The sequence below is a fragment of the Marmota marmota genome, unplaced genomic scaffold (assembly GCF_001458135.2).
Source record: "Marmota marmota marmota unplaced genomic scaffold, marMar, whole genome shotgun sequence".
NCBI lineage: Eukaryota > Metazoa > Chordata > Mammalia > Rodentia > Sciuridae > Marmota > Marmota marmota.
In genome coordinates, this window is record NW_025999905.1 from 1,743,180 (window position 1) to 1,766,228 (window position 23,049).

General features: G+C 35.0%; 2 protein-coding genes across 3 annotated transcripts; one reads left to right on the forward strand and one right to left on the reverse strand.

Moving 5' to 3' along the window:
• Positions 1 to 1,507: 1,507 nt before the first annotated feature.
• Thap5 (THAP domain containing 5) lies at positions 1,508 to 7,834 on the reverse strand. The gene is made up of 3 exons (XM_015498102.2): positions 7,630 to 7,834; positions 4,155 to 4,347; positions 1,508 to 3,684 (listed from the first exon to the last, which is right to left on the reverse strand). The coding sequence occupies exons 1-3, from the start codon at positions 7,707 to 7,709 to the stop codon at positions 2,776 to 2,778; spliced, it is 1,182 nt and encodes a 393-aa protein (XP_015353588.1). The 5' UTR covers positions 7,710 to 7,834; the 3' UTR covers positions 1,508 to 2,775.
• A 169-nt stretch (positions 7,835 to 8,003) lies between these two features.
• On the forward strand, positions 8,004 to 12,306 carry Dnajb9 (DnaJ heat shock protein family (Hsp40) member B9). Of its 2 annotated transcripts, XM_048799610.1 has the most exons (4): positions 8,004 to 8,257; positions 9,539 to 9,635; positions 9,832 to 10,058; positions 10,764 to 12,306. In XM_048799610.1, the coding sequence occupies exons 3-4, from the start codon at positions 9,842 to 9,844 to the stop codon at positions 11,213 to 11,215; spliced, it is 669 nt and encodes a 222-aa protein (XP_048655567.1). In that variant the 5' UTR covers positions 8,004 to 8,257; positions 9,539 to 9,635; positions 9,832 to 9,841; the 3' UTR covers positions 11,216 to 12,306. The 2 variants fall into 2 exon arrangements, with proteins under 2 accessions (XP_048655567.1, XP_015353589.1); XM_015498103.2 differs by lacking the exon at positions 9,539 to 9,635 and having other exon boundaries at positions 8,006 to 8,257.
• Positions 12,307 to 23,049: the final 10,743 nt, after the last annotated feature.

The window sequence follows — 23,049 nt, forward strand, 5'->3', positions numbered from 1 at the left end:
ACATTTAAAACATGGAGTAATAAAGCAGATGTGTATCTATCATTGTTTAAATATTACCATTTTGATATTTTTATTCAGCTTTTTAAAATAAATGAAACAAAATCTCCCATCATCTCTTCTTGCCTCCCCACTGAACAGTACTTTTATTTTTGCTACATATGCAATATAGTATGTATATAGTAACACAATCTACATTACTATTTTGTGTATTTAATTATAAATAAGCAGTACACAGTTTTCAAATCTTTTGCAACTTACTCTTTTTGGAATACTGTTTGGGTTTATGTAGATACATCGGATCTGGTTTATTCATTGTAACAAATACAGCTCATTGTTTTGGATTATAAAGGCATTTTAGCTTGGGCTGCCCAAATACCATACACTGGGTGGCTTTTTTCAACAAAAATTTCTCACCAATCTGGAGCCTGGGAGTCTGAAGTCAGGTTGCCAAGCACGGTCAGGTTCTCACGAGGGCTTGCAGACTGCTGTATTGTAGCTGTGTCCCAATATAGGGAGAATAGTTTCCTGGTATTTCTTCCTGTAAGCACACTAACCCTTTGAATCAAGACCCCACCCATATCCCCTCATTTAATTTTAATTCCTTAAATGCCCTATGACCAAATATAGATGCGCTTCAAAATATGTATACGAGGCCACAATTCAGTCCCTATCAGGGGTGTTTTATGATTGTTTTGATTTTCTCAATGAAGCTTGTGATGAAATCCTCAGGTTGGAAGATAAGCAGGTAGGAAAAAAGTCCACCAATGTTGAAATATAATTTTGACAGACTGGTTGAGGGAATAAAGCAAGCAGACACAGGGACAGATGCATGTCTGGCATCCTTGCAAAATGCTAAGAAATTCAGTGTAGGTAGATCACAGGATAAACAAAGTTACAGAGAATCAGATATAACAGTAATAACTTTGGCTTTATCTTATAGGTATTAGTGAGTAATGTGAGATGTCTGAGCTAGAAGTTATGGGGTGGGTGGGTGATAGATTTATAATTTAGGTTAAAAAAAATAACAGCAGAATCTAAGATAATATGGAAATAGAAGACTGAAAACATAGGCAAGATTAGCTAAGAGGCTTCTGTAATAGTCCAAATAGGAAATAATGTAGGCCAGAATCTGAAAATATTAATTTAGAGGTTAGCTGGGTTAGGTTGAGAGTATCTTCAATTATTTATAAAAAGGCAAGGGTTGTGAATTTCGCAGTAGAGCACTTGCCTAGCATGCACAAAGCGCAAGTCCTCCAGTATTAGTGATTCAAGTATGTGCATATATATGTATGTATGTGTGTATATGTATATATGAAAGCCATGAAAATAAATACTTATACTTTATTAAATTTAAACTAAGTTAAAATAATATTTTGTGACTTGTTATTTTTATCTGTACTATTCACTTTAAGTATCAGAAATATGCAATATGGGAATACTTAAGTTTTCCCCACCATGGTCATTTAATAAGATAGTTCTGATTTTTTTATAATTAGCAAACACATTATCAAATACCAATTAATTTTATTAGCGTAAAACTTAACTGAAATATAATAAAAATAATTACCATTCATTAACAAAATGATCAGCTATTCAGTTAACTAATAATTATTGAGCACCTCCTATTTTCCAGGTCCAAAAATTATGTGTTACCTCATAGAATTCTCAAAACCATCCTTTTAGATAGCAGTATTTTTTATTTTTAACAGATATTAAAGAACATATTGTCTCTTGTTCACATTTGGGTTGTTACCAAAACGACTTTGCTTTTACATTTATATTTCTTAGCTCATGCAGATATAAACTTTATTTTTATTTATATCACCAACACTTCTCTTTCCCAAGAGAAAAACTTTGTTTTCCTAAGGACATCATCACTTATCTATAATTTGCTTATAAATTTTAATAAAATATACATACGTGGGAATATATAATAAAGTATTACTCTATTATTTTGGATTTAAAAAATGATACAAGCATATACTTTAAAAGCTATACCTATTAAGAAATAGATACAGACTATAATTTCTAAAATATACATATATATTTAAAATTAACCTATATTTTTGGTTTATAAATATAATTTTATAAATAAGGATGTTAAAAAACTTAAATGACTTAAACACGGTCTGCTATATATAAGGTACTGAAATATATATTCTTTCAAGTTTAAGGTACCTCTCCTAAAAGCTGAGTTCAACTGAACAAAAATTAGAATAGCCATATTTTCCTTTATGTAAGATACCTAACTATAGCTAAAAGGTCAGAGAATGCAATAATAGTGAATATCAAATTCTCCCCAATTTCTATTATATAAGTACATATAATCTTATAGAAAAACTGTTTTAATAAAAGTATCAATAAATACAAAGGGAAGGGACTACAAAGAAACCGACTGAGTTCTAGTAAGGGCCCTTATTTTACAAATTAGGGATTATTTTACAATCTTGATAAGTACTTTGGTCATGTCATGTGTCAGTGGTAGAACCAACCTCATCTATTTTGGGGTGTTTTGACCATATCATTGGTCTCCTATTACTGACTTATTATCTATTTACTATATTTTAATTTGGGAAACTACCCAATAATTATTTTTCTCTTCTTCACAACAACTATTTTTCTTATTAATGAGCATTTTAAGAATAGGATGCAGTTCATGATATTAGAGCACTTTTGTAACTTCATCAAGATGAGAACATTATATAGGAAAAAGTTCACTTTACAGGAAATTTGGTTTAGCTGGAAAAAAAAATTTGATTTAGCTTTGAAACTTCTTTATATCATAGTGACTTCATATGTTGTGAAATGGTTTTCTATAATCTTGACATTTTCTTCTGATAACCAGTTTTCCTGTTTTAGCTGGCTTATAAGAGCTTCCAAAGACTTTAATCTTCCTAGAGTTTGTTGCTCTTGTAGCTCTAGAAGGGTTATCTTTGAATGTAGTTTAGAGACTTTTTGCCAAAGATGTTCCTTATTTATGTCTTGTCTACAATAAGAATGTTCAATTTGTAAAACTTCTGCCCCATGATCTACATTCTTATATAAGGAGTCTTCAGTGTCTATGTCTTCCATTTCCATGGTTTCTTTGGGGGCAGGTATAAAGGAATTAACTACAGGTTTAGAATTTTCTGTGGGCACAAAAATGGCAATAACAGATTGTTTATTTGTGTTTATATCTTCAACTGTTTGATTAACTGTGCTGAATAAGAATGGATTTTCCTGTGATTTAATTTCCATGGAATTATTTGTAAAGTTTGGATTAGCAAGATGATTGGTTGTTATTTCAAGTACTTCTTGGCTTTCCAAAGACTGGTGACTAACTTCTGAATTTGAAGTTGTCAAAGTAATAGTTGTAGAATTTTGATTCTCAAAAGATGTATGAAATCCTCTTAAACCTAAATCTTGGTTAATTGATTTTTCCAGGGTAGATTTCAGTTTTTCAGTGTCTTGCTTAACTAGATTAAGAGTTAATACTTTATTTTGTAAGCTTCCTGGCTTTGGAGCTGTTGGCTTCACCAAGGCAGATGAATCAAGCAATTCTGCATGTTCAGGAAGTACATCTGTGTTAACTGTAATATTCTTTGCCTCATTTGATGTAAATGATTCTTCTGACCTGGCTTTTAGGCACACTTCTTTCTCTTCCAATTTTTTCTTCTGAGATTTTTTTTTGGAGAGGTCTTTTCCCTAGAAAATAATATTTTCAAATTCTAAAAAGACTTATTCTCTTATTAATTAGTCATGACTACTTAATTGTAACTTTAGGCACTATGCTGGGCAAGCACATTTGTTTAGTTAAAAAAAATACTCTAAACATATGATTTAAATATATCTTAAAATGTTTTTTGAAAAGCATTAAGCACATTCAATATATAAAGCATTTCAAACCATTAAAACACCCAACAAAAAAGCTTAACTTATTATTAATTTATGTTAATAACTTAAGATTGTATACATTATCGTCTGTTTCTTAAACTACACTTCACAATTTAAATTTTTAAAAACTACATTACTTTTAGTAAAAGTGCAAAATAGTGTCCCTTTTCCTCAAGTATTCATTTTCCCAAAAGTTATCTTTCCCTCTTACTCTCTGTACCCATCACCTGCCACCCTATGATGTGTCACCATGCTCAGCATTACCGCCCCCACTCCAATACCTGATAGTCTTCAGGCAAAGAAAATATTGTTGGAATTGCAGTTTGTTTTAAATAACGAATACCCCATCTGATGTCAAGAGAGTCAGGAGTAAAATGGTCACTACATAGGAACTGATATTTACTAGGAACCCAAGAATCACGTTTCATATTCTTTAACCACTTTTCAAGTCTTTCTTTGTCATGTAGAGGAAACCTGAAATTATAAAAAAAAAAAAAAAACAGAAAAAGAAAATTTGCTGTATTTTTACATTTTGCTAGATTCTAGACATATATATCTAGCACTATTTGTCAAGTGCTGCAAAAGCAAGATACCCATCCCCACTAAACAAGAGCATCTTCATGACAACTACCATATTATCTCTCTACAGCAAGAGTATTAAGACACGATATAATAGAAGCCAAAGTTTTTGCCTGAGAATAGCTTGTAAAACAGAATTCAAAGTCCTTCAAGTAAAACAGGTATTCCTGCAAAGGATAAAATCCACTCATATTTTCTGTGGATTATGTTGCACCTTTATTTTATTGTACAGTTTGACTAGAAGTAGGAAAGAGCATTGCATAAATTACAAATTTCCTCTCAAAAGTACTTCATATTAATACAAGTCACATAGTTTCTTGCCTATAATTTTAGGCAGCATTAGCTTTAAACTGTGATTATTTTTAAAATAAGGCAACATTAATTCAAACAAATGATTTAGGAGAATAAAATGAATACTTGCATAAAACTACTAATATTTTCTCTTTACTGACATCAGCTTCAATTCTACCCATGTGATATTACTTAATTTCTGTAACCTACTTACTGGGAACTCTAAAATTCAAGTTCTAAAAAAGGAACTCTGAAGCTAAAAAAGAACTAAACATGCTAATAAAGACAAACTTGGATATTTTATTTGAAAGAAATAAGATATAAAAGAGAGAAAGGCAAGATAGTTCTCCATACATTTTGTTCCTTTATTGACAATAACCTGGGTTTAGAGTTGGCTTTAACATATTAAAGTTTGTTTTAAAGGCAAAACTGGACAATGGCAGAATTTGGTAGGAAAAAATTTCCAACTAGGGCTGGGATTGTGGCTCAGTGGTAGAGAGCTCGCCTAGCAATGCGGTTTGATTCTCAGCACCACATAAAAATAAAGACATTGTGTTGTGTCCATCTACAAAAAAGACTCTCTCTCTCTCTCTCTTTAAACAAACAAACAAACTTCCAACCAGTTTAAATGTTTGCGTTAAAGTATTCTAAACAGAAGTTTACAGTGACATATATCTCATTTAATGATTTTCCTAGGCATGTTCTAAATGATAGTTTCCTATTTAAAAAAATAGTAACAATATGGGTTTCTCATACAAAATGTAGCTATCCTACATGCCCTCTCATCCCAACTACTTAGTTTATGCTTTATAGTAAGCAGAATTTTTTTCTCCTTCCTAAATTCTGCTAAGTTTATAAGATCCTAGGGGAAGAGAGCCTGGGTATTTTGTAGGAAATAATTTTTAATTCTGATATCCTATGTGGAAAAAATAATTAAATGATCTTTGGAAGATACTACCATAAAAACAATATTCATATGTTTTAAAATATTCTAAGCTTGCATATGACACTTAGATTTAGAAATATGATAGGCATAACCAGAAAAAGCATTTAAAGGTAAAAAGAATAAGTTCAACCTTTTGGTATGTCTAAAATGAGAAGAAGCCTTTTAAAATAATGCTTTCTCATATAATTCTTATGTAAGGATGCTGTTTCCAAATTATTTCCATTGTATCTATAGGGTAAGTTAGCAAACCATTAAAAAAATAACATTTTGTGACTATTCTAATTACTAACTGCAATGCAGTAATTCCTCAACAAATAAATCTTTAAGAAATCTCTTAGGACATGTTTCCTGAATAACTGAGTAGCTTCATACTTGTTTAATTTGTCTGGTAATTTTGTTTATTTTATGTAATCCCCCCAGTACATATAAAAATCACAGTATAAATTGGACATTGTATGCCTCTATTTACTGAATTACCATTCATATAAACTTATATACTACAGCTTGCTATAATGTGAGGATGAGCAAATTCAAGTCTTCAAGTTTGGTAGTTTGGTGCTATTATGGAATAAAACTGAATTTTTTTTTGTGTGTGGATTACACAGGTAACTTATAAAAAACCCCAATTTTTAAAAATCTCACTTTTGATTCACATTTTGAGGAAAAAGTCTTTACAAACGATCTTTATAATTCATTTGGAATTAGTTTTTCCTCCTTAAATATAGTAACTTTGAGATCCATATAGGTTAAACAATTGATTAGTGCAGGATTATGCCTCCCAAATCAAAGCCAAATAAACCTGGGAAATATTAGTTTAACATGATCTTTTACTACAAATCTCAGAACCATTAATATAGTAGCATCTGCTTTTCAACTGACAATGGATTAGATTTTTTACTTCCAAAATAACTACCTCTGTGGAAGGGATCCAAGGAGATAATACTGGATATATTGTCATGTAGTATGAATTACTTAAAGTTATCAATTTTTTTCCCCTCAATACTTCAGATGATGGAAAGCAGCTGAACCATTAGTGAATGATAGCTTTTGGTCTAAAGGAAAATGGGATTCACAATACATCTGGTGAAAATAAGAGACAACGAGATCAGCTCTAAAAAATTATTTTTAAATACAAGAAAAAAGGAAATAGAATATTTTAAACATGTTGATTTTCACAGGCTTTTTATACACATTAAGCAGGTACCTCCTGCAAAGTAAGCGTGAGTAAGTTCCACTAATATCTCCATTTTACAAATGAGAGAGCTGAGCACTGACAGTCTAAATTACTTGTCATTCAGCTACAAGTAAAGGAACCAGGATTTTTTAATTTAGTAAAAATACGGCTTTGGAGCCTGGGACTCTTTACACAACACTGCTTCCCTGTTCTGCATGGAAATCAGTACTCTATAATTTCACGGAAATAATTCGGGGTCCTAGTCATTCAGAGTAACGTTTATCCTGTTCTATTCATGAACTGCATACACATCTCTGAAAAGGACACAGGTCATAACTCCAGCTTTGACACCAAACTTTCAAGGTCGTCTTTCCTGATCAAGTTTCTCAGGAGGAAAAAAAAAAATGGATTTAAATTACACCTGTGCGATCTCACAGGGAGTGCAAATTAACTTTGGGCGCACCTTCCCACCTAGCAGGTTTGATGTACCCTAAAAGGTGGTAAATGTATTTCAGGAAATGAGGTCAGGTAAAGTGGAGTAAAGGTTCTGAAAAATCATCGAGCATCTCTCAAGATTCACTGTTTTAACTCCTTTGTTGAGCACTAACAGGCCCCTCAAGATATACACTGAACACTCCTCTTGCGCGATGACCACTACGCTCAAGCAGCTGAAGAACTCATAGGAGATACCCAGGTCCTGGCTCCAAAGGCTACAGGACCACGGCCTAACGCTAACGCTAACGCTTCTGCCCAAGGGACTACTCACGGGTAAAAGCTCAGCTTCCGGTCTTTATTGTTCGGTCCTCGGCGGTTTTTACAGCAAATCGCTGCGCAATAGCGGGGCATCACTCGGGTAAGGTCCCGGAAGACCGGGACCAGCGAGGGGCGCAGGCGGGCCCTTCTTCCTGAGGCGGGGCTGCTGGTCCAGCAGCCTAAGCCACCGCGCCTGCGCAGAGGTTCGCCCCGGGGAAAGACGTAGGAAATGTCGACTCACTTCCGCCTCCTCATGCTTCAGTACGGCCCTTCGAAGGGGTGGGGCAGGAAGTGACGCACAGGCTGAGCGGCAACAACAGTTTTCCACGTGCGCGTAGGGCGCCAGGGTCAGGTGGGTAGGTGGGAGCCAATGGGGAAGCGTTTCGTGTAGGTCTTCTCCTGAGGCGGTGGCTCCAGCAGCAGTCGCCCGCCAGTTGGGAGCGGGCTGAGAAGGGACGCAGTGGCTTAGGCGGTGCGGAGAGCGAGAGGTGATTGTGCCGGAGGCAGTGGGGCACGCGCCGGCTCCAGGAGGTCGCGGAAGCTGGGGTGAGGGGCCGAGCCCCAGCAACCGAACGGAGCGGTTCGTGAGCGTCACCGGCGCCGCGGCTCTGTGGAGGAGGAGCCGTAACTGGAGAGTGCGGGTGAGGGACGAGGCCGGGAGTCGCTGGGAGTGGGATTTGGAGCGTTCCTGGAACAGTGGCTTCTTGTTTGGGGCAATATTGGCCTCCATGTCTGTCGGGTCGCCGCAAGGGTTTCGGGCTGAGGGTTCTTGGCGAAGGAAACATCAAGAGATGACCAAACCCCAAAACAGAGTGTTCTGTGTGTTGGGTTGTGTCGTTGGCTTTCCAGACAGCTTCTCGCTGGACTGGGCCCCGAGCCTCAGGGAGCCCTGATGGTGGGGTTTGGACGGACAGGGCTGGTTGCCTTGTGATGAGGGTTGGATGGTCCAATCGCTGGCACTGGGAAGTAAGGCCCAGGCCGCTGTCCAGCGGGTCCGAATGAGAAATCAGCTTAATGGAAAAGTTAGTTTAATAAAAAATTATCAGATGTTCAACTTGAAACCTTGGAGTAACGTTTATTAGCCATCGAGGTGCCTGTCAGTGGTTAGACCCGCCCTTGGAATCTGGAGCAGCCCGCCTTGGATGCGGTGTCCACTGGACATGTTCTCTTTGTGTTCTTTACACCAGGATTTGTACTTGATCCTTGGTACCCGTGACTATGAGTAACGCTCTGGGGAAAAAAAAAAGTAATACACCTGCTGACTATTCCCAGGAAAGGCCACAGGAGAGGAAGGCAGGCAGTTTCAACAAACCATAATGCCTTTTCGTCAGCCTTGTTAGGTCATCATAGGTTATTAAGGATTTCTATGGTACAGCATTAAAAAAACAGGATCACTTCGTTTTGAATCTCAAATCATTAAGTATATATTATCAGGAATTCTTAAGTTGTAATTTAAAGTTAAGATAAATATTTTAATTTACTTAGAAGTTTGAAAATAAGAATCTGCTTTAAAGTACTCATCAAATCACTTCATATTTTCTGACAGCCTTAATAGAATTCTTAAATAGGAGTAAATTTAAACAGAACTTATTTGTCCATATTTCTTTGTTGAACATTTGGGATCTTGCATTTGTACAGGTTTTATAACTTACAAATTGTGTTGACCTTTTAAAGAACAAGTAGAAGTCAACCAAATTGAGAAACATCTTTCTTGGTTTTGCCATTCCACTCATACTTGAGTCAAACACAGAGGATACACAAAACTTTTAATCACTGATTTTTACTAGATATTATTGAAGACCCATCATATATACAAGCATAACAAAAATTAAAGAAAAAAATGCAAAAATAATTTAAAAGATCCCTGTCTTCCTTTCAAGAATTTGTATTCTGAAAAGAAAATAATGTATTTAACTTCACAGGGGGAACAGTGCAATACCAATGTAAATAGCCCAGGATATCTAAATAGTAGAATTCTTCCTTCCCTAAGAAAGCAACAGTCAGCATTCACTTCAGCAGGTAAGCCAGACTGGAAATAGAGATGCAGTGTCACAAATACTAACATTACCAATACAATAGAATGTACAAGATAGTATTTGCTGAACATTTTTGTGCTGCATTGTGTACTTCATATATAAAAGTTCATTGGGTTTCTTTTTAAAAAAGTGTTAAGATTAGTTCCATGGGTAAATTTTTTTCCCCCTTTCTCTTTTAGGATATTAGAAATGGCTACTCCCCAGTCAGTTTTCATCTTTGCAATCTGCATTTTAATGATAACGGAGTTAATTTTGGCCTCAAAAAGCTACTATGATATCTTAGGTGTGCCAAAGTCAGCATCAGAGCGTCAAATCAAGAAGGCTTTTCACAAATTGGCCATGAAGTACCATCCTGACAAAAATAAGAGTCCTGATGCCGAAGCAAAATTCAGAGAGATTGCAGAAGGTAAATAAATGATTTTCCTTATGTCTCATGGGTATTAACCAGTAAAGAGAATGCTAAGAAGTCTAGGTATTTGAAGGTTTCATGGAGATGGGAGGACACACAAGTGAGGAATTTACATATAAATATAGTGAGATTGTGAGACTTTTTTTCATAACAGATAATACTTTGGTTCATGAATGAATGAATAGACATTCAGATCTTAAAATATTGAAAATATTATTTTATTATTATTTATAATATCACTGCTGTTTCTACATAAAAAGGAATTCTTGCAACTGATTTATGAAACAGAATATTAAGTATGTAGATTAAGTATAAAAAACCTAATATAGTCTCTGACATTTTCTTCATTTAATCTGTATTTCAAAACCCATTTGTCTTTAAAGGAAAAGTATGAAAAACATTTTAACTTAAGACTAGTTCTAAAATAAATTGCACTTTGTGAATATTCAAGAGTTGATGGTAACTGATTAGGGAGTTGGAATTAAACTTTTTCATTAAGTAGTAAGGAAGTGAAAAATGAACTTTGTAATTGTTGTCAACAAATTTCTTTTTGGTAATGGTAGCATTCATTTAACTGATATTGGTTATTCATTTAATGTTTGTAGGGCTTTGCTTTTACTTGTGATATGACCTCCTTCCCTAAAATATAGAGTTGAAATCACATTTGAAGAAGTTTGAATATATGTAATTTATCTCTTTCAGCATATGAAACACTCTCAGATGCTAGTAGACGAAAAGAGTATGATACCCTTGGACACAGTGCTTTTACTAATGGTAAAGGACAAAGAAGCAGTGGAAGTCCTTTTGAGCAGTCGTTTAACTTCAATTTTGATGATTTGTTTAAAGACTTTAGTTTTTTTGGTCAAAACCAAAACACTCGGTCTAAGAAGCATTTTGAAAATCACTTCCAGACACGCCAGGATGGTTCTAGTCGACAAAGGCATCATTTTCAGGAGTTTTCTTTTGGAGGTGGATTGTTTGATGACATGTTTGAAGATATGGAGAAAATGTTTTCTTTTAGTGGCTTTGATACCAGCAATCGACATACAGTACAGACTGAAAATAGATTTCATGGCTCTAGCAAGCACTGCAGGACTGTCACTCAACGAAGAGGAAATATGGTTACTACGTACACTGATTGTTCAGGACAATAGTTGGTTCTTTTTCTTTTCTCAATAAACCCACCTAGTTGACTCTTCATCAGTATCTTTGATGTAAAACAGTTTTCTGTGAACTATTTTGACAAGTGCATGATTTCACTTACTTTAAACAATTTGACATAGCTATTACATATATTTAAATTGTTTTTGAAGAATTCAGCAACATTCAGCTAGTGGACAAAAATCTAATTATTAATTTTTCTGACTAGGAAAGGTTCTTTAAAGTGAGATATAAATCTGCCTGGGTTTTATTATTATTATTATGTTTTCCTTTCTACCTGCCCTTGGGTTCAGTAACGTGGCCAGTTTTATCATCCCCTTCCCCCACCAAAAAAAAAGATTGAGTTTGCTTGATACATCAGGATTAAACTTTAAAAGTTATAATTGTGTGAAGTTGAATGATTTTTGCAGTGAAGCCTTTGCTAATTTAAAATTGCATGCTCTGTAGCATCTGAATTGGGTTGCTAAATGTATGTGAACTAATTTATTCAGCAAAGGAGAGCAGTATCTTGGTTAATTGCCACTGAAAGCTTTAGAAAGGGATGGTTTGATATTTACCACAGAACTGTGTCTTTCTATTATAGAATTGAGGTAAGAGAAATTATTATACTGCTCTTAGTTAAGCTGGAAAAAAAATTGAAAACTTATGAAACATTGCCAAGAGACTGTTATGTGTTTAGTCCCTAGCTAATGATTTTGTAGGGTTGAAATCATAGCTACTTATACATCTTTTTACATTTCTTTCTTAGTTGTTGGTACTCTAGGTCTTAATATGAATTTATGTGTATTTTTGTGTGTGTGTGTGTAGTTCTTCCTCTTTGCATTTACTTTTATCTAGAGATTGACTAATACCTCATTCTGTTTGTAAATCCAGCCAGTAATTTCTGTGCAACCTTATTATGTGCAATATTTTTAAATCCTAAGAAATGTGTGCTTTTGTTTTCAGATAGATTTATTTCTTTAGTTCTGCACTTTTTCACATTATACTCCATATGAGTATTAATCCTATGGATACTTATTAAAACTAGTAATGTCTCATACAGCATTTTGTGTGAGTACAAGAAATATAAATATTTACAACCCAATATTCTCTGTTGTCATTTTATTGTTCAAAGTTTATTATGTACTTCTGGAGGTATAAAGGATGTATATAAGCAATGGGACATATGCAGATTGTAGGGTGTATTCCCCATGAAGTTACTTTTGTCTAACCCGAAAACTCTGATAGGATCTTGTTTTATTGTCATTTGACAATTTGCTGTTTTCTTTTCCTTCTCTCCCAAATTTTGGTGGCTTGAAAATTTTATTTACAATAGTTTTGGCCTATTTGCTTTCCCAACAAGTGTTCTGCCACCAATTTTTTCTTCTTTAGGCCTGGTTGGGAAAAAGCAGAGACTGCAAAAAACTGTAATTGTTAATTACCTTTAATTTGAGAAATTTTTTTTCTTTTTCTTTTTCCATTTCACAGTGTGGGGGGTTGAACTCAGGGCATGCTAGGCAGGTGCTTTAACACTGAGCTATATCCCCAGCCCTTAATTTTGAGAATTGTTAAGAAAATTAATTTATTATGTTTGTGTTCCTTACTTTTTTCTTGAATGTTATACCTAGTATTTTGGGTTTTTTAAAATTTTTTTTTAGTTGTAGATGGACACAATACCTTTATTTATTTTTATGTGGTGCTGAGGATCAAACCCAGTGTGTCAAACATGCTAGGCAAGCACTGTATCACTGAGCCAATCCCTAGTTTTGTTTGATAATAAAAAAATAGCCATATCTTGAATTTGGGGTTGAGGCTCATAAATAGCCTATAAAACAGAATGAATGCTGCAGAAAAGGGTGGAGGTCTCATTTTCAATTTTTTTTTTAAATTTAAAAATTTTATTTTTTTTTTACAATGACAATAGAATCCATTTTGATAGAATAAAGCATCCCATTGTGGATGTATACAATGGTGGGATTCACTGTCATGTTTTATATATATACATACGAACAATTCATTCCACTGTCTGTCTTTTTCCTACCCCCCTTTCCTTCCCTTCATATTCCCCATTGTCAAATCTACTGAACTTCTATCCCCACCCCCTTATTGTGGGTTAGCTTTCACATATCAGAGGAAACATTTGACGGAGGTCTGATTTTCAAATCAGTATTAACTTTAAGGATGTATTATTTTTGTATTGTTAGTATGTGTCCCTTTTTTTCTCCAAGGCCTGATTTTTCTGATTTTCGTTCTTTTCTTCATTCTGAGTATTTATGACTTGACTTTTCACTGTTTGGCATAACTTTTTTCCAAGGAAAAATTGACCCTGAATCATAGAAACTTTAGATAAAATATCAAGAAAGATACTTGGGTAATTGTGTGTGTGTGTATGTGTGTGTGTGTAGTTTGGTATGTAAGCAATTGGAAATTAGACTAATAATCATAAATTTCTTGAATAAATGGTTTTCTGGTTTGTACAGATTGAATGTACAAATAGAAAATGGAAAACTATGAGGAAATGACAATAGAGTAGTGTAATGTATACTTCCTTCACAAATGAAGTCTTATCAAAGTCCCTACCCTGAGTAAAATAGTAATTTTCATATGACTTTTATCTTTTCCTTAAACGTTCAAGTGTCTTGAATGCTATAGGAATATGATAGACATAGATGATATTAAGTTCATACAAATTCAGATCTCTCAAATTCAATTAAGAGTTTGTGCCAGGCATGGTGGTGCATGTCTGTAATCTCAGGAACTCAGGAGGCTGAGGTAGGAGGATTGAGTTCAAAGCCAGTCTCAGCAATTTTGCAAGGCCCTAAGCAACTTGGCAAAACCCTGTCTCTAAATAAAATATAAAAAAATGAGCTGGTGTTGTGGCTCATTGGTTAAGGCCCTGGGTTGAATCCCCAGCACCCCCTGACCAAATTATACATTCTTGGGGTTATTGTTTTGAAATAGAGTTTTGTTGAGCAATTGAAGGAATACACTAGGCATGTTCTGTGGTACATGGTCTGTAGTCCCAGCGGCTTGGGAGGCAGAGGTGGGAGGATCTCAAAATGCAAAGTCAGCTTCTGTAATTTAGTGAGGCCCTAAGCAACTTAGCAAGACCATGTCTAAAAATGAAAGGGGCTAGGGATATGGCTTAGTGGTTGTGCATCCCTGGATTTAATTCCTGGTACCAACAAAACAAATACTAGGGAAAATTATATCATTGCCAAACAAAATAAACAAATATCAGTTTCTTACTATAGAGTAGGTCTCTAAAGTTTTTATATTCTTTCTGTTAATGTTGACATTTTAAATTCAGATAGATTGAATATAGTAAAGTTATGATTGTTTTCTTCTTTCTTAATCCCAAGGAAATGATAGAAAATAAGAATGAAAACATGAAAGTGCTAGAAAACAAAAGCCAGCAGTTTTGAGACATTCCAGCAGGGTATCAAGTGGAAGAGATTGGACTGAGAAGTTAAGAGAAAAACCATAGCCAAGATATCCTGCAGAAGCTTTGAGGCTTATAATGGGGGAAGGAATTTGCCATAGTTTAATCATGTTAATTCATAGAAGAATTGCACTGGGAACCCCTGCTCTTTTCTCTTCCCAGGTAAATAGTTGACAGAAGTAACTTTTCTTCAGGCTGAGGACTAAGAACCACTCTTGAAGAAAAGGATTGTTCCTGGAGAGCTCCTAGGGAAGGTATGGGGTTGTGATAGGAAGGCTGAGTGAGTGGGTGGAGAAGTGAAAAAAGCAGCACTTCAGTTCCATAGTAAGGCCTTTTTACTTTGCCCTTTGTAGAGAACAATAACTTCTGATTTGTCAACCACATACTTCCCCAGAACCCTAACTCCTGTTCAAAGAGGAGATCTGAAGCAGACACACCGAGGAAACTTTGTCAGCCATTGGCAACTTCATGAAGTTTCCTAAATACGGATTTCCAAGCACTATCAGACATTAACGAAAACTAACAGCTGGGAAGAGAAGCCCCAACAACAAACCCTGACATAAAGAAATATAATTCAGGGACTAGAATATCTTTAAAAAATTCAGTAGTATCAGATTTTTGATAAGTCAGGCACAAGTTCTTGTCTAACTTGCTTATTCCAGGGGTTCCTTCCATATAATGATGGCATCAGGCAAAATAGATGAAGCAGTGTTAATCCATATGTAGTTTACATGACAACAAAAGTCAGCAGGGGTGGGGGGTGGGGGAATGTGCAGTTCATTTGTTTATTATGCAGGTTTACCTTGTCCTACAAAATTCAGATTCTTCCTTGTAACTTTGCTACTCAAATGTTCTCCCCAGGTGGAACTACCTAGATAATTTGTTAGCACAGTTCCATTTATTGGTATAATACAATAATTTTTCATCATAAAAGGTGATATAATACATCATAAAAGGTGAGGGGGTACTTACATTCTTGTAGAAGGAGACACCATGATAAGCCAATCCCAAAAAACCAAAGAGCAAATGTTTTCACTGATAGTGGAAGTTAAACCACAATAAAGTGGGGGAGGGGAAGAAGAGAAGTTCCATAGATTAGACAAAGGGAATGAAGGGAAGGGAGGGGGGATAGAAATAGGAAAGACAGTAGAATAAATCTAACATAATTTTCCTATGTACTCATGAAAATACCTAAGTGAATCCCACCATTGTGTTCACCCATAATTACAATAAGATATATATACTTGTATAATTTTATCAAAATTGATTCTACTTTCAAGTATAACTTCCGAAGAACCAATTAAAAAATACCAAATAAGGTGATAAACTGAGGATAAAGAAAATAGCACAGGAGAGAAAATTTGGTAAGGCAGGAAATTTGAGAATGTGTTGTAATTTTCAACAGGATGGTCAGTGTAGGCCACACTGAGAAGGTGAATTTGCACAGAGACTTGAAGGGAATTATTTACATGTGTGAGAAGCTCTAGTAATAGCACAGAAGCCAGTGTAGTAGCTGGAGGCTAGTGAGCAAATGAGAGTAGCAAGAGATGAGTTCATGGGGCTGGGGATGTGGCTCAAGCAGTAGCGCGCTCGCCTGGCATACGTGCGGCCCGGGTTCGATCCTCAGCACCACATACAAAGATGTTGTGTCCGCCCAAAACTAAAAAAAAAATAAATAAATATTAAAAATTCTCTCTCTCTCTCTTAAAAAAAAAAAAAAGACGAGTTCATAAACGTAATAAGAGTTTGGAGGTGGCCCTATAGTTCATGTAAGATTTTGCAGCCTTTGTAAAGGTTTGGCTTTGGAATGTGATGTTTTAAGTAAATAAATGTCTTGATCTTTTAAACATTTTGAAAGGATCGCTGTAGCTGCTATGTTGAGAATAAACCATAGAGGGGTTATTTCTGTGGTGGAATAGGAAGACCAGTTAGGATATTTCAGTGTTTTAGACTGAGAAATCCTTGCAGTATGTGCACTGCACCAAGGTGTTAGTGGAATTGAGATGAAATGGTAAGATTCAGATGAACTCTGAAAGTAGAACTTCAAATATTTGCTTATGAATTTTGAATATAGATGTGAAAGACAGGAGGAAAAGGATGATTCTGAGCCTTATATTCTAAGTAACTATGAGGACAAAGTTACCTTTAACTAAGCTGGAGAAAGCTACAGGAAGAAGACATTAAAGAGGGAAAATCAGAAGTTGAGTTTGGATATACTAAATTTGAGATAAAGATGTTTTTGGAGTTTGGGGAAGAAAGCTGAGCTGGAAATGTTCATATTGGAATTGTCAAAATACGGGTGATATTTAGAACTTTGAGATTGGATGGAATCACTAAGGGAATGGTTGTAGATATTAAAAAGAAGCAATTGAAGAACTGAGCCGTCAGGTACCTACAAAGGCATCTGAGAAGCAGCAGCTAGAGAGTCATGGAGTTTTGTGACTTGGAGGAAAGTAAATGTATCAAGTAGTAAGACGGGGTCAGCCTTGTAAAATGCTGCTGCTAATCTGGGAAGATGCTGACTTGAACTGACCATTGTTTTATTTAGAATACAGATGTCAAAAATGACCTTGACAAAACAAATTCTTACCAAGTGGTGAGGGTGTGTGCCTGACTGCAGAAGGTTTAAAACAGAATGGCAGTAAAATTAAGTGCTCTTAATGGAAGTTATTTGGATAAAATAATTATCGGTGGAGGCATTTCTGGACAAAATTTTCAACACAGGCATTTTAGTAGAGTTTTAGTTATGATTCCTTCAGTGAGCAACAACTTGTTCTTCAGAAAGGTTTGCTACAGAATTTTAATAAGTATTCTGTGAAAAAACAATCATGTTCAAATAAGTTTGTGAAATCTGTATTAACATTTAAACCTTGTTGTATATATTATATTTCTTTATAGGTGGATACTGTGGTCTGAATAATTATGTCCCTCCAAAGTTCATGTGTTGAATCTTTACTTGCCAGGCATGGTATTAGGAGTTGGGGCCTGTGGGACGTGATTAGGTCATAGGGGCAGAGCCCTCCTGAGTAGGATTAGTGCCCTTGTAAAAGAGCCAGAGAGACCACTGGTCCTTTCTGCCATGGGAGGTTACAGTATGAGGACAGCTGTTTCTGAACCAGCAAGAAAGCTCTCACCAGACAGCACATCTGCAGGTACCTTCATCTTAGACCTCCTAGCCTTCAGATTGAGAAATAAATTTGTTTTTTATAAGCCACCGACTAAACAGTATTTTGTTATAACAGTTCGAACAGACGAAGACAATGTGCTTCTTAGAGCTTTCAGTCTTTATCTTGAATCTTTGGTGGAAAATACCCAGTGTTATTTGCCATACTTAGCAGGCCATGGAACCATTTTTACCAAATACCTTTAACCATATCCAAGTGTGCTACAATAAAAGCTTGGTGAATACTAGATTAAACATTGAAATTATAACAAATATTTTGAACACACACATAAACACATACCAAATAATACTTAATGTATAGGATCATGGCATATATTAGGCTGATACTTGTGCTCCCATTAGCTATGGATTAGCTCTGATTGAAAAAGGTTATCCCATCAGAGCCCATTATGGTTTTCTTTAGACTGCATTTTATCAACGTGCCTTTCTTTTGATTACTGTTCTAACTACTTGAATAATGTTCATAGTATTTTTTCTTCAGGATTATTTTTCATCAATAATGACATCAAGCAAATTATGTGATTATAATTTAAATACAAATTCCTTTATTTTCCCAAGTAAATAGAAATCATGATTACTAAATTGTATTTTAAAAATAAGATAGTAATTCTTTTACTAATTGGACCAGTATTAGCATTTGATGGTGTCAAACAGGTTCTGAGAGTTGAATAGTAAACTGAGGTATTTCTCTTCAGTGATAAAATAAACAGTCATTCACATACATTATATACATATGTATGTATTTTTTTTGTGTGAAATATCCTTTGTGACTGCAAAATAATGGTATTAATATAAATTGGTCAAAATATTAACATATGTAATCAGTCTTTCTGGAATTATTCAATTTTTTAGTTTGTATATATGAAGTAAAAATTATTGGTCTTATGTCATTCCTGATGTAAATTTGTATAACAAAGTTTCTCTTAAATGCTGGTGAGGTGCTATCTGCTGTAGAAGAAAACAAAGGATTCTTTTCTCTTCCAACCCCCAACCACATAAAAAAATAAATCAAACTGTGACTATTAGGTTAAAATCAAAAGGATGAAAAGGGAGAGAGGGTGAGATGGGAGGAGAAGAACAGAAGGCACCAAGTCTAGATAAGCAATGTATTAAGTTTTGGGGCCTGGAGGCAGGAGCGGGGGAGTTGCAGAGTAACGTGTAGTATTTGGTGGGGGAATGTGGTCAACAGAAGTTTCTCTACAAAGTTTTAATTAAACAGATTTATTAAAAGTAATATCAGGTTCTAAGATGAATGAGCAATAACTGAAGTTCTGAAAAGGTTTTTTTTTTTTTTTTTTCTTTTCTGGTACTAGAGATGGAACTCAGGTGCACTCCACCACTGAGCCACAACCCCAACCCTTTTTTGTATTTCATTTAGAGACAGGGTCTCATTGAGTTGCTCAGCACCTATGCTGAGGCTGGCTTTGAACTGGCGATTCTCCTGCCTCAGCCTCCTGAGCCAATGGGATTACAGGCATATGCCACTATACCTGGCAGGAAAATAGTTTTAAGCCTAGAAACAAAAAGATCAATTATTAATCAAGGATGAGACCAAAAAACAAACAAACAAACAAACAACAATAACAACAAAAAACCATCTGGTACAACCTGGGAAATGAGACAGAGAACTGAATTTGTATTCTCACATAGGCATTAAGAAAGCTAAAAACAAATTGAGAGCAAACATTATAATTTGTCATTTGGAAATTTCTTGAAAAAGTTTTCTTTCATAGATTTAATTATTTAATTTATAGTGAATTTGTTTATTATATTACAGATGTTTTCTAATATATATACAAAGCATAAAATATTCAATTACATTTATAGGTAATTATGTAAACTGTGCCTAACATATGGGAAGGAAATGAGAAGAAAAGGTTAGGTTATTAATTCTACCATTTCTCATGGTAGGTAATCATCTGTCTAAAGTTATAAACCAATACTAGTGATTTAAGGATATTTGAAATTTTAATGACAACCATCAGAAAAGCTCTGACAACAGATACCAGTAATACAACTTTTAAGGAGTGGGACTGGAAGGCTGGGGAAGACTTCTTTTGCTTTTTACTTCAATTTGTAATGTTTGAATTTTTGTTTGTGAATGCATTTTGTTTATACTAGTATAGAGGCTTGCAGGTTCAGGTAACAGAAAATTGTAAATTAAATTTCCTGAAGCAATAAAAGGCTTATTCTCTATCAACAAGTCCAGAGGTTGGGCAGCTCTAGGAGTGGCATGCTTGGAATCTGTTTTGCTTCTTTGAAGTCTTTTTGGCTCTGATCTCTCTGTGTGTTGGCTTCATTCTCAGACTGATAATAAAATGACTATTATGAGCAATGAAACCTTTTAGAATGCCTTGAAAATATTTCCCATCTTCCTGGCCAGAAATGTTACCTGCTGTGACATGTCCATGCCCAAACCAATCACTACAAAAGGGTAATATGACCACCATGATTCATTTAGGTCAGTCGAGACTCAGCCTAGTGGCTCTAGTCTAGTCTCTAAAACAGAAAAGGGTGGACACCTGGCAAAAAGCTGTTCTACAAGGATGGAAGGGAAAGGTGTGCATATACTCTTAACCAGTTGAATATTAAAAGACCTCAGTGGTCTTGAACTTTTCTACTTTGTGATTTCTTCTTTACCATTTAATTATTTAGATGTCTTTAAAGGACATTGGGTACCTCTTTTTGTATTCTGGAATGATTGCTGAGTTTTTGTTTTACTCAGGGACCAACCTTACCTTAAACACTGTAGAATGTTGGCATTAGTAGATTTAACATTTATGGTTTTAAAGTACTTGGGACAGATCTCAAAGTTCCATAATAATAACTTATGAATTTTCTGAAGTCCAAAATTGAACTGCATGTCTTGGTAGTCTATTAATTCAGGTAGTGAGCCTAACTACATATTTAACATCTATATATCGAAATATCTTGGGTGGTTTGTAAATAATCTTTATTTTAGGGTAAAGATTATGTAGGCATTTTTTAATTTTTTTTTTTAAGTGTAGGTGGACACACACATTGTCTTTATTTTTATTTATTTATTTTTATGTGATGCTGAGGATTGAACCCAGTGCCTCACCCGTACTGGGTGAGCACTCTACTACTGAGCCACAACCCCAGCACCTATGCAGGCATTTTAAGGGGGAAATGTTTTGCCAAATGGTATTCACTGTATTTAAGACCTGAGTCTATTTCCTCGAGGTCCAGGCTATTCTTTTTTTTCCTCGAGTTGTTTGTTTTGCTGCCCTCTCCTTTCCTGCCAGAGTCAAACCTACATTTTCCTCATTTATTTGAATACTGGCTTTGAATTTTAAACTACTGGCTTTTAGGGAGTCAAATCTATACTGGATTATTTCCCTTAACCTTGGCCCAGCAGAGTTCTTGTTTTCACTCTTTCCTCACCAATTTATGCTGCTTAGGTCCTAAGAATGCCGCATGATAGAATTTTTTTGAGTTATGATACATCATGCAATTGCCACTCATTAATTAGAAGTTTTATTTTAATTTTTTTTTTTTTTTTAGTTGTAAGTTGGACACAATACCTTTATTTTATTTATTTATTTATTTACTTATGTGGTGCTGAGGATCGAAACCAGCGCTTCACATGTGCTAGGTGAACACTCTACCCCTGGGCCACAACCCCAGCCCCTCATTAATTAGAATTTTAATAAATCTTTCAAAAAATTTATACTATTCAAATTTTTAAACTTAATTTCCTATTATTTAAATATAATTTCACATAATCACTTGAAGAAGTGTTATATGACTCATTACATGTATTAGGGAAAAGTCATTAAAATTCTCTGCTGACATTTCACAATTTACTTTTAGTTAACTTTTAGTTAGAACTTAAATATATTAATAGGTAATTATTTAAATGTGCTACATCATTTTCTTCCTTTAAATTAATTTTACCATAGCATTTTCCAAATGGTTACTGTAAGATGGGTTATACAGTTCATAATCAGAAGGGACAATTGTTTGATCACGAATGGTATTTGGTTGTCTATATTCACTTTTGTCACTTAAGTAATACTGATTCCCTGACCCAGATCACTAATATAGGCACATATATCTGGATATAAGATATGAAGAAAAACATTTTTTTTTTTTTTTTGCCTTTTGGGGATGGTTATGATCCATTCATCTCTGTTCCCTTTTCTGTGTAGGCAGAGAAATATGTTAATTAACATAGGCTAGTCAATGCTATAATGACAACCCCAAACCTTAGTGACTTAACACTACAAAAGTTTCTTTTTTTCTTTTCCTTCCTTCCTGTCTTTCTTTTTACTTTTTGATAGTACCCTGGGGTGCTATAACACTGCCCTACTAAACCCAAGCCCACATCCCCCTTTTTTTTTGGTACTAGAGATTGAACCTATGGATGCTTTATCATTGAACTACATCCCGAGTCCTTTTTATGTTTTATTTTGAGACAAGGACTTGCTAAATTGCTGAGGATCTCACTACTTGTTTTCTTCCTATCTCAGCCTCCCAAGTTGCTGGGATTACAGGTACGCACCACTCTGCCCAGCAAAGTTTATTTCTTATTCACAAAAGTTTCCTTATTATCCAGAGAATTCTCAGAGTCTTTAATATGCTAATTTTCACTGGACATCTCCAAGAAGCAGGTATGCTTTGTGTGTGTGTGTGTGTGTGTTTTGGCGCTGGGAATTGAATCCAGGGGAATTTTGACACTGAACTCCATCCCCAGCCCTTTTAATGTTTTATTTTGAGACTGTCTCATTAAGTTGCTTAATGTCTCACTAAGTTGCTAAAATTGGCCTTAAACTTGTGATCTTCCTACCTCAGCTTCTTTAGTCACTTGAATTAGGGGCAGGGACCACTGTTCCTGGCAAGAAGATTGAGCATTTGTAAAATCTAGCTTAAGAAACATATTTTTTTCAAGAAATATCTCTCTGGGCCAATTAAATAAAAGAAGAATTCCGTGTGGTGCTCTTTGAAAACTGTGGACTAGATATACCTTTAAATCTAATTAAAGAAAAAACTTTTGTGGAAAGGCAAACTTAAGCTTTACTATAAAAGCTTGTCATGAACAATTGCTACATTAATGTTCCCCACAGAGCTATTATGAGCTCTGTGAACATTTACTAGAAAAGCAATTTGAGGAGTCATAACCTAAAAGATGCAAAGTACGTGTGCATACTATTATGTTGTTTTGTTATTGTTGTTTTGAACACTAGGAAGGTCTGAGTTGC